The following is a 12288-nucleotide window of genomic DNA, read 5'->3' as shown; positions in this document are numbered from 1 at the left end:
GGGGAGTCTCTTCTGTTTTTCTTTGATTGTTGGCGTGCTATTGTGTGGAGGCCTCTTTTTGCTTGAATTAGTTGGAATCTTCTATCCCCTTTCTGTCTCGTAGTCTGATTTCCTTGGTCTTTGGCTGCCGCTCTTGTCCTTTTGGGTTCCGCTTTGATTTGTTCGGGGACTGTAGTTACGGGGTTTACGGGGCGTTTCACTTTTCCTGACGCGGTTGTGAGATCATATAGCGCTTTCCCCTGTACTTTTCCTTTCGGTGATGGCTCTGGTACGCTTACGTTCGCCACTGTCTTTGGTGTTTGCTCTTACACTTAAGGGTATTTACCGTAGGGGCATGTGTCTGCGGGTTTTGCGTAAATGCTGTTGCCTTAAGGTACTGCTCGGTGGCGGGTATTTACCACGTTGGTCCCCTCTTTGTATGCGCTTATGCGTTGCTGCCTGCCTTTGTGTTGTTGATTTCTTTGGGCCGCAGTGCCTCTAATTGCTGGGGTTGGAGGGGGGTTATCAGTGATCCTCCCAGGGTGTATGCCCTTGATCTCTTTTCTTGGCTAGAACAGTGGTTCTGTTTGGGCTTACCCTGGGCTTGCTCGCCCAAAACGGTTCTCTTTATTGTCTTTTCTTGGGGTTTAACTGGTGCCTTCTTGCACACGCACCTTTCCCCCCGGATTTCCGCCGACTTCTGGCTTTATTTTTGGGTGTTCCCACTGTTAGCGCCCCACACGCGCGGGCGCCTCCTACAGTGATAAGCGTTTTTCATCTATTGTTTCCCCCCCTCGTTCTGATTTTAAAATGGCGGCCCCGCGATTAGTTTCATTTTTGGCTTTTTGATTAGTTTGCATAGTCCTTACATTGGCCGCTGTGTTGGCTTGTCGATAGGTGTTGGGTTACAAGCAGAGGGTTGCTCGGTGGTGCACTCCCTCGTGTGCCCGCCTTGCAGACTTTGTATTCACGCCGTTGATCCGCGAACCCGGGGTTTCTAAATCTCACCCCACCTCCGCGCGGAGTCGCTATGTCTGTTTCAGTGTGCTCAGGTGAATCTTAGTTTTGAGTCTTCGTTTTGATTCTTCCTCCTCGGGGACATGCGGTCCAAGCACCCACTGTTGTCCCATGTCTTCCTCTATGTGTTTTCTTCCTGTTACAGTTGTTTACTTTGCGACCCTGCCTAATCTAAGATGGCGGCCCCCAAGGTGGTATCGGTTTCGGTATCGCTATTGGGCTTGGTCCCCTCCGCGGAACGACTCAGCGCCTGTTCCCGGTTTTAGGGTGTGGGGGTGGATCTGCTTGTGGTTGGCTGGCTTTGCTCAATTATGATACCTTTTCAACTGCTTCTTTTCAGTCTCTGGTGACTTTGATCAGTCGGAGACCTCCCGAATCAACTGGTGGTCGCCATCTTGGGCTCGCCGAGTCTCCGCCGATGGGATGTTGTCAGGTCCCCTACTTCACCCCCGCTTCATTGGTCTGTGTCCTCTCTTCTCTCGTTCAGTGCCCGGTACCCTCTGAGATGTGTCTGGTCGTTTTCATGGTCTTCTGGGACCTCGTAACGGGTTATTTTGTTTCGTTTCTCTCAGGGAGATGCAGAGCTCGGGATTTAGGCAAGCTGCCTCATTGCCGTCCAAGCCTCGCCCTTTGTTTCATTTTTTAAAAGTACATAGATAGGCTATAAAATGTCCTGGCTTAGTGGTATTTTTGCGTATGCTAAGTTAATACATACTGCTTTACTATGGTACCGTGGGATTCCTACTTTAACAACGGGGAATGATTCAAGAAGATGCTCAAAAATGGGTGAAAATATGGAGAGTTGGAAAGACAATTGAAACAAAACTGTCAGATATTATAGCGTACATGACAGATGAGGATCCAAAGAAGCTGTTACAATGTTGATCAACAACTTCAAAGTGTGTTGACTTACAAAGTCCAACACGAGAGTGAACTTTTATGATATACTTTCTTCTCCAATCTGTACCAAGTAAATATGAGCCTATGAATATATTGGATTGATGTATTAACAAAAACAATAAAAAAGATCTTTTAAAATAAAGGAAACACACATGAGAAAAGCAGAGAAAGCTTTCAAGCCCTGTTGAAACTGCAATGCGAGTGTATAAAAGATTTTTGATCAAGTTCTCTAAGCCTGCATCTGAGCTGGCTTGAGATAGTTTATTATGTTAGTGAGGATCTGTGTTCTTTCCATAGATTTTGGCTTGGCAAGCTCTATAGCACACAGATAAGCAACTCTTCACAAATAAATGTGTAGTGTCTTGAACTTCACTGTAGTTGCCTGAATAAAGTGTGTAACTAGAAATACTGTGGAAACTAGCAGTGGTTCAAGTTCAAAAGGATGAAAATGAGATTTGAAACATTCTTTTACTTGATTATTAAAAGGTGTGCTTTCAGGTGAGTTTAGGTGAATTGTACAATATTCCTGAAATATAAGAAACCTAATCCATCATAAAAACTGTCCGATGTGATTAATGTCCTGTTGCAGGGAAACTTACAACAACTTGTCATTAATTATGGGAGAATAATACCTTAAATGGGAGACTCATTTGAAATAATTAAAGATGCAATGATTTCCATAGTCAAGGTAAGGACTAAAGGAAATCTTTATTCATGCAGCAACGTATGGAGCTACCAGAGAAAAACTCTTGTTCAAGCATAGCCTCACAGCAGTCTCTGTATTTAAACAGTAACATTTCACATATTACATTAGCAATATTCCATATTTTTCACCTCACAGAATACTACATCACCTAATTCCTTAAAAAAACAAGCTTAAACAGAAACCTATACATAATACAGAGCTGTTGCTAGATCACAATACATAAACAACAAACTAAAAAATAAAGAAAATAACATATAAAAAAGAGTGTGAAACAAAGCTAACATATCTGATAAGAAGTTAAAACCATCATCTAAACCTGTGCAGATGTACAACCGGAACTATTGACGTGAAACACAGGGTAAACAATTGTGTGACTGGAAAAACAATTCCCGATTTATAATGAAGCAGACTTATCTAAATTTGAAAGGTAAGCGTATCATAAGAGTACTCCTGCAAATAGGATTATTATTGCCTATTTCACTGTTCTGGACAGTCGAATCAAGGGCAACACTCAACTCAGGAGTTCCATCCTTACACCCAGTATTTACAACGCTCTCAGCATTCCGCCAATTTCTCCCATTAACTCTGACCACATTACCACAGATGTTATCAATGCAAACAGATTCTCCAAGCTTCTATTTGCCTTTTTTTGTATAGACCCCTTTCTTGATACAAATAATATCACCAACATTAAACTTTATCTTACAAACACATTATTGTCTGTCAAACATTTCCTTATGTCTACTGTGCTTCAGTCACATTCTTCCTAACAACACGATCACCAAAGACATACTCTGCTTGCTCATCCACTCAGGACAAATCTTAGTAGCCGGCTTCCGTCCCCTAATAAGTCAAAAGGAGACACCTGGGTTGTGTAAAGAGAACTGGTGCTGTAAAACCACAGTACAGAACATACCACATTCCCCGCAATACACTTGGGGGAAATGGCCCATTGAACACATTGTACCAACACTCACTGCATCATCAACTGCATCATCAATTGCAACATCAATGCATTCTACCAGCCCATTAGTCTGTGGGTGATATAAAGATCTCTTAAGATGCTTAACATCAACTAAACTCAGAAAAACTTTAGGAAAATCTTCCAGAAGAAAGAAAACGTCAGAAAATCAATCACCACTTTTGAATTAGGTTCAAACACAACCCTGACTGCAGGCCACTTGGAGAAGAAATCAACTAGCACTAAAGCAAAGTGTGAATGCACAGCGAAGGAACTCAACAGTCCTACAAGGTCAATACCACATGTTTCCAATGCTTTGGATGGCAATTCAGTATGTTGTACTGGGGGATTCACCAGCCTTAGACTTTCTTCTACTCCAGCACAAACAGTGCATCACTGAGACACTCAATAATTTGTCTATCCATAGAAGTCCACGGAAATGTTTGCATAACACGCCTTTTGGTGAATGTGGAGCTCTAATGCACATATCACAACAAAAGAGAGGGACTAGGAGCACAATAAAGGGCTAGTACCCCTGCTACTAAAAGGGGACCAGAGAGTCTAATTGCAAGGGTTGGGTACTTGTTAACATCGAAAAAAAGAAGAAGAGACTGAGGATACTAATAAGAGACTGGTTGAATGAGGAAATTGGGTTGATGCTTCACTCATGAGACCATCATGCTGCCTTTCATGGCATCAACTGCTTAGTTTGTTTTGATCCTGTTACCTTACTTAAGGGATCCCCTAATAAACTCACTTTAGGATACCCTTCAGGTAATTTTAACTCACACTCACATTATGTAGCTCCAAACACCTGCAAGCACCATCACGGCTTGTTCTTAAAAAGATCTACGCTAAAGAGCCCTCTTGTGGGGCCGTGGGTATTGCAGCGCCGGCCCCACAAGGAGCAATAAGCCTGATGATGAAGCATGACACCCTCACGGGTGTGTAAGGGCATCACTTCCAAATTTGGAAGATCCCCTCCGCACTATTCCTCATCCAACCAGTCACTAATTAGTATCCTTAGACTCTTCTTCTTTTTTCGATAGGAACAGGTACCCAAAAGGTGTAATCTTTTGAAAGACTAGACAATGCCTTGGTATGTGGGGCATAATCTGGAATGAATCGTGTATAAAACACAATCCCATTAATAATTTAAGACTAGCCTTATCTTTAGGAGGAGTACCATTAATGAAAGCTTCTACCAACCCAGGCCTGGGCTCAATACCATCCTCTGAAACAACACAACCTAGATGTTCCACTTTTTATTTCAGAAATTTGCACTTTTCCTTCTTTAATACCATACCATTTTCTTGCATGATATTAAGAACTTGGTTCAAAATTTCATCATGGTCTACTACATCGGTTGCAAAAATTAGTACATCATCCAGGAAGGCAGCTACCATCACCTTGGAGAAATGATACATAACCCTCTGAAAAAAAGAAGCAGCTGAGTCCAAACCAAACAACATTCTACAACATTGTAAACTGTCTATAAGAAAGACAAAAGGAGAAACAGAAGCTGTCAAATGCGTGAACTGTAGTGATAACACCACTTGGTGATGAGCCAGATCTAGCTTACTAACCCATTTCGCACAACAAATCAAAGCCAACAAATATGATATGTTGCGAAGAGGATGATAATCTACCCAAATGGCTCTATTGGGATAGCAACAAATAATTTAAGATCTCCATTATGCTTGCAAGACACAAGGGGGTGATAACTACAATGATGACTCAAAGAGTGCAATAATGGCACATAAATCCTTGCACTCCCTCTCTAGATCATCTCTCACGGAAAATGGTACATTACAAAACTTGAGCTTAATAGGCACAGTTCTATCTTTGACCTTAATTTTCTGCTGGAAATCTTTAATGGTGCCAAGACCTCTGGAAACTTCAGAGAAATAGTCTCCGCTAGATTTTATCTGACATCTTTAGTACCTGGTCTTAAAACCATATGGAAACATCCCGAATGGATCCATCCCAATATGTAGAGTCCCTTGACTGCAACATAAACTTTTCCAAACACTCTCCTGCTCCTAAACTCAAGGATATCTTCAAAGAAACTTGACAAATCATCCTTCAGCCTTCTTACGATACAGGAACACAGTCTGGTGGTTCTTGTACTCTACCCGCCTATAACTCATCAAACAACTCTAGCTCCAGAATTAAATAAAAACATCAAGACGTTGATGTATGGATCAACAAACTCAGAATGATCTCCTGTAATTACATGACCGGAAGTGGCATCTGTAGCAATTTGATCCACTCTGCCCAACAAAATCTTATTCTTGAAATACTCCTGTATTTTACACATCCTACTGTTGCTCTCATAACCTTGTGTGGTAACACTGACAATTTTTTCATTTTGCTTCTTTTGTCTGTGCCAATCTATTCTAAATGCCTTATTACAGTTCTTACACGTATCAAACTTAGCTCAACATACTCTACCTCCTTTGATACATGCAGAATTTCTGCATTTATAGTAAAAATTGGTTTAGTTGAAAAAATTCTTAGTCGTTGCTTGAGAATGCTTAGCTCCTTTGTAATCTTTAGAAATGTAAAACTCTTTGGAGCGAATAATACTGATAGCATCAGAATGTTTGTCCTCTAATTCTTTAACAGAAATCTGAGAAGTTTCAATCGTTTAGGTAACTCTGGTTGTTTCTTCAAAGGATAATATTTTTGCTGAATAGCCTCATTAGTGCAGTGACATATAAATTAGTAACAAACCAACTGATCAGTGAAGTTTTCGAATTCCCATTCGGCAACAAGTCTCCTAAGTGCAGAAATGTAAGAATGTATATTTCTTCCAGTTACCCGTTTCCTCATTAAAAACCTATGACGCACCAATACCAGGCTAGGTTGTACATCAAACCTCAATTTTAGCTTCTTTACTGCTTCTGTGTATTCATCAAGCTCCTCTCCTTCAAAGGGAGCAATATCTGACAGGTGTTCCAAAGAGTGGAGTAGTAAAGATTTTTTCCTTTCAGCCCTTAACGTGGATGCTCTAATCGCTCCTAGGTACATATGGAAAGCATCATACCTGTTTTTTCCAGGCAATTGGGGGGATTTTTACCTGGACGTTCCAAACATGGGGGAGGAGGCTAAACAAACTAACTAGTGTTAAACCTATTCACTCACCCCTGAAAATTGAAAACGCAACAGAAAACAAACTTCCACAAAAAATAGAGGAGGTTCAAACAAACAATTATGATAGCCAACGTGCTGTGCTTCAAATTGAAACCAGTGAATCCTGTGTGACCACAGTGTGCATATTAATGATGAAAGTTTCTTCAGAACCGTATGGAATATTACTGAGAAGCAGTGGGTGTATCACTGTTGGAGACCATACATCCACAAAACCCCATATTATGCTAGGAGTATAGTAAGCGCATCACTTCCTAAAAAGTTTCTTCAGAACCGTACTGAATAATACTGAGCAGTGTGCGTATCACTGTTTAACCCCTTGCATGCTGATGACGGCCCCCATCCGTCATGCACTATGGCGCTCGTGTGCTGATGACGGCTGGGGGCCGTCATGAACCCGCCCACTCACGATTTTGCCGCACAGGCGCAGAATTGCGGCAGCATGCAATAGGTTAATACACATCCACAAACCAGGTGATACTCTAGGAGTGTAGTGTGCGCATAACTGTTCCTAAATTCAAACTGAGAGGGAGCCACAGGAAACATTCCACTTGCTTTAATTAATACACACTCTTTCAATAAGAATGATACGCAAGCAATAAAGTGTGTATGTCACTGATATATTAAGCTCCAAAAGCATTTATTACCAAAATTCGATGGCTGCCGAATCCAAACAACCATTTAGGCTGTTTTGTAAAATAAAATGCCCACCATAGGTATCTCTATCTAACATAAAATAACCTCCTGAAGTTGCTTGCACATCTTTCCAACTTAAAATGGCCATCCAAAGTCCGTTCCCAAAATAAAATGGCTGCTGGTTTTAAATAACCAATCAGAACCTCCATTACTGTGCCCCCCTTCCGAAGATGTAGTTAGCGCAAGATGCCCATAAAATGAAATGCGCATGCGGGTGAGCTAACCCGACCCTCACTCGGCGAATAACATCGCCCAACTATCCATTACAGAAATAAAATATAGAAAAATATGACTAACAGGACGGCCTGCTGACAGTCCAGGGCTTAGCAGCAAATGAAGACATCCACTCCGGATTTTCAGGCACTTGAGAGTTCAGGTTTGTTGATACTGGCAGCTCTGCTCCTGCTTGTCGCCATCAGAAACATGTCATGATTTCCATACAAAAGGTAAGGATTAAAGAAAATGTTTATTCATGCCGCAACATACGGAGCTGCCACAGTAAAGCTCCTGCTTTGTCTCACAACTGTATCTGTATTTAAACTGTAACATTCCACATATTACATTACCAACATTCCCTATTATTAACACATGTCTTTCCATGCATGTATTATTACAAAAACAGTTTTCAATTTAAAATGCTTGGATAATTTTGGGTGGGACAACCTAAGTAAATAGTTTTGGTGGAACTGATCCTTAGGAAAGGTTATGCTAATAAAGTATGTCTTGCCTTGCATTATCAACATTTATAGTTTGCATTATGTGAAACCACGGTGCTGCCACATAATACCTTATAAAGTCTTACAAGCTCTACAAGCCTGTTTTGCTTTCCACATAAAGGAAGTGATGATATGCTGTAATAGTTAAAAACAAGCATTGAAAATGCAATAGGTCGCGCCTTTAATTAAGTCAAAGCCATTTGCTTTGCTAATTGCTATACAATACCATTAGCAAAGCAAATGGCTTTAAACTTAATCAAAGGCAAGACCTATTGCATTTTTAATGCTTTTTACGATAGCTACACTTATCTAAATTAGAACACTGCACAAGAAGATAAATTCAATATATTTGCTATAAAAGGGACAAAGCCACAGAAAGAAAGCACGTTGCGTGTGCATGTGATAAGTGTGACAAACCAGCAGAACTTTGTTATGCTCAGCTCAGTGTGCAATATACACGCATAACAAATACCAAAATCGTCAAGCTACTGTAGCGCTGTTACAGAACTCTACTTCCCTATAAACCTAGACCACAGAGCGACTAAATTATGTAAGCATGCAGAAAGCAGCAAGATTTACAGCCTTACTGCGATTTCTTGGTGTCCTCCTCCCCCAGCTAATGCAAAACAGAAGATAAGCGTCAACAATGTTTGAAAAATACCATACAGCAAAATTGTGTAGATTGAGGCCAACAGGTAGAAAAAAATCAATACAGTGTGCTGGCTCCGCTGGCCACACGCTAAGGTTTCTTTACTGTTTGATACGTTCCTGCAGACCCCGAGACCTGAGATACATTTTCCCAGCAGTGCAAACAAACAGCAAAGCGAGATAAATTCCCCCAGCAGTGCAAACAAACAACAAAGCAATTAGGACTACTTTTTCTGTTGACAACCGCTTGATATAATCTAAAAGCATTGTTCAGAAGAAAAACAAGAAAGTGCGCCATGCCCGCGTTGTGCAGAGATGTCACGTGCAATCCCACGCCGCACGTGCACATCTTCTGTCCATCCGTGTGCATGCTTTGGAATCCGTATTGATTCCAAAATGCGCCCTCATGGCGAGAGCAACGCATGTGTGCTGCTAACGCCAGGCGAGACCTAAAAATGGTAGAGGGGTGCAAAACGTGCTGAGCTGGAATAGGTACAAGAAAGCAGGTTACAGATATCTTGGTTAAACTGACTTGGTCAAGAAGAAACAGTGGCAAATGATGCACATTTTTAAATGCTGTCTAGTCTTTTTTTAGAAGGGGCTAAAGGTAATTTACCCATATTTAATTGACATTTTACTGTCACTTAGCACCCAAGAATTCCACTCATTTATTGGACGCACATAATTTGTCTGAACCTTAGAAATTCACCCTGATTTATGCCAGACAAACCCTGAGTTGCTAATAGATCTTTCTAAGGACTTGGGTTTGTAGCATTTTCTGTCTAAAACAATATTTTAGATACATTGATTTATAGAAAACTTTGTAATTTTGACGTGTTTAGGGTTAGAATTAGGATCCCAGTAGATTTTTAATTAAACTTTATTTTTCTATCATAGGTTTACACTTAAGCTTCGCATAAGCATTTGGATTAGCTTTAGGGTAATCGGATGATAACAAGTATTAAGGTTAAGGATAATGTTTGATTGAACTTCGAGGTTTAGTTTTTAGGGTTAGGATTAGTGCTTAGGTAGAAGATGCTGTGAAGGGGATGAAGTATAAGACACTTTACTTTTAGCGATATAGCCTATGAATATTGATAGTTGAAGATGGAGAGGAGGTGTCACAGCGATGATGGTGGTCATATTAATAGCATAAATTTGTGTGGTCATAAATGTTTGCATGATCTACCTTCAACCCCTATTTTAATTTGATAGTGCACAAATATGAAGTGAACGTTTCTTCTATTGTCATGTAACACACATTGGCAATTTACACTCTGAAACTAACATCTGCTTGAGTAATAGATAATATCCATTAAGCACACTGTACCTGCAGGTCAATCACAAGTTTTATGAACCACATCTACTTATTCTCACTTTAAAATGACTCATGCATTTTTCTTAAAAGGTCCAACTGCCAAAAGCTACCTGTTTGTCCTTTTAATTAGTCATGTTCTCATGATCATAACTGAAATCATTTTTATGGCGACAGCCCACGTGGGATTTTGTAATAACACTTACTAGTAGATGATGATGACAAATTAAAAATATACAGGCCAACAAAAAATATTTCACATACATAATTCATACAATTTCAGGGCTGACACAATTATTGATGCCTTCTGTTGGTGTACCCTATTGGTCATTGGACCAGATGTGATTTTTTCTGGTGCAATCTGGAACACATTTGCTGTTGTCACAGGAGGCAGTTACTTGATATTCATTCCTATAGTACAATACTGGCTACAATGAAGCTAAAAGAAATGTTCATCGCTCAGCAATCCTTAGGGCTGGAGAGAGGTACTCATATGGTCACGGTCTTGTTTCTAAATTTGGGCTTGTAGACAGCAATGGTTGAGTTACGTTGAATTGTCTCTTGCATAATGCACAGCATGAGCATACTAGGACTTCTCTACAGCTCTCCTTACCATAAAAATGTGTACAATTTTAACGTTATGGCAAGTACTTAAAAGTGAAAAACCCACCCAACTTAACTTGTAGTGCTATTACTTTACCCCTTTCACACTGAAGAGTTTTCAGCAAGAATTAAACAATACCCATATGTTTGGCTCAAAACTCCAGGATGTGTGCGAGGATTGAAAGGGACTGTTTTTGTTGGACACATTTGAGAAATCTCTGTCTTTGGCTCACAGTAGTAACTATAGATATATATTTATATATGTATATATGTATTTATATATGTATATGTATACATATATAATGTCACTGTCTTTTTATTATGAAATAGTTTTGAACTTATTTGTTGAGCCACTGACACCACAAACAGGTTCATCTTAATAAAAACTCGCATAAAAGAAAGATCCTTTGTACAAGCATCTTGGTTATTGTGCCATCAGCTGTCTTCATTCGCCTCTTCTGTTGCAGTTTGGCCTTCCTCGTTGTGGTCTGAAAAATAAAAAAATTAAATGAAAAAAATTAAAGTCAAGCCGAAAAGCTGGATTGTGAGCAGTTCTATTTATTATACCGTATGATTTTACTGGACACCAAAAGAGGCGATTTACTTATGCACTACATTTTCGTACATGCCTGGCAGTAAGCAATATGGTCTAACGCCCCAATCTTAAAACGGACCAAGGCCCCACAAGAGTACTCTGGAAGCCACACTGCCAGAAAACAGAGGTCAATCAAGCTACCCTAGTGGTGCAAAGTCAGCATCAGAAGCCTTTAATGAACGCTCCAAGGATTTACAGTTGTACAGGAAAGAAAAGGAAGATGGAGGCCCTTATAAAGTTGTATATCAATATATCAAGATATATTGTACATATATCAAGTGATAAGTATAGCATAGGAGTTGAGGAGATTCCAGCAGAAGTGTGGTTCTAAAATAAAGGACTTTGAAAAAAGACTTGCCAGGTGAGGTTTAGAGAAAGGAAATGCAACAAACCTAGAGTCCTAGTTCTGCATCGTAAGTATCTTCATTTAAGTCATATACATTGAATAATATTTTTTTCTTACCCACTGGGAACATGTAGCTGGGGAGGGCCAGGGCTCCAGGATGGAGGAGTGGAACTGTAGGATAGATCTACCAAATGTAATCTCAGTATCTCTGAAAGTAACCATGAGCTACATAATGCTCACCTACTGATGTTTTGGCTGATGTTTAAAATTAAAATTAAAACAGTTAAAATAAAAAAAACTTTGAATAATTACCCATTGCTTGCATGGAGCCTGGAACACCTTTTCAACATATATAATCTTTAGGGAAATTATCATTGCAGAATATGCCTCATTCAAGTTAATTTCCTATGAATTCTCAGCGTAGTCTGTCAGAGATGTCATTTTCTTTCTGAATACTGGATAAAATATTTGAAGTCACTGAGTAGCTTTTTAAAAGTGCATCATTTGGCATGGAAAAAAGCTTTGTTTAGTATAAAGAGCAAGAAAAAAATGCAGCCTGATAGGCTTACACTGGTAGGGGAGGAAAAAGGAGCCTGCTCCTTTAAGGATCTGGCGCACAAGTTACTCACCTTTGGTAACAATATATCTGTAAG

General features: G+C 39.9%; 1 protein-coding gene across 1 annotated transcript in view; it reads right to left on the bottom strand.

Moving 5' to 3' along the window:
• Nucleotides 1–7859: 7859 nt before the first annotated feature.
• The window catches only part of NME9 (NME/NM23 family member 9), a 703404-nt gene continuing 698975 nt past the window's right edge, over nt 7860–12288 (bottom strand). Inside the window, exon 22 of the mRNA XM_086955486.1 lies at nt 7860–11182. Coding sequence (XP_086811612.1) covers nt 11130–11182 — 53 coding nt within the window. The 3' untranslated portion in view covers nt 7860–11129. The remainder of the gene's footprint in view (nt 11183–12288) is intronic.

Source organism: Lissotriton vulgaris, chromosome 2_1 (assembly GCF_964263255.1).
Source record: "Lissotriton vulgaris chromosome 2_1, aLisVul1.2, whole genome shotgun sequence".
NCBI classification, from domain to species: domain Eukaryota; kingdom Metazoa; phylum Chordata; class Amphibia; order Caudata; family Salamandridae; genus Lissotriton; species Lissotriton vulgaris.
Note: the sequence above shows the minus strand (reverse complement) of the source record. Positions and strands in the feature narration are given on the sequence as shown.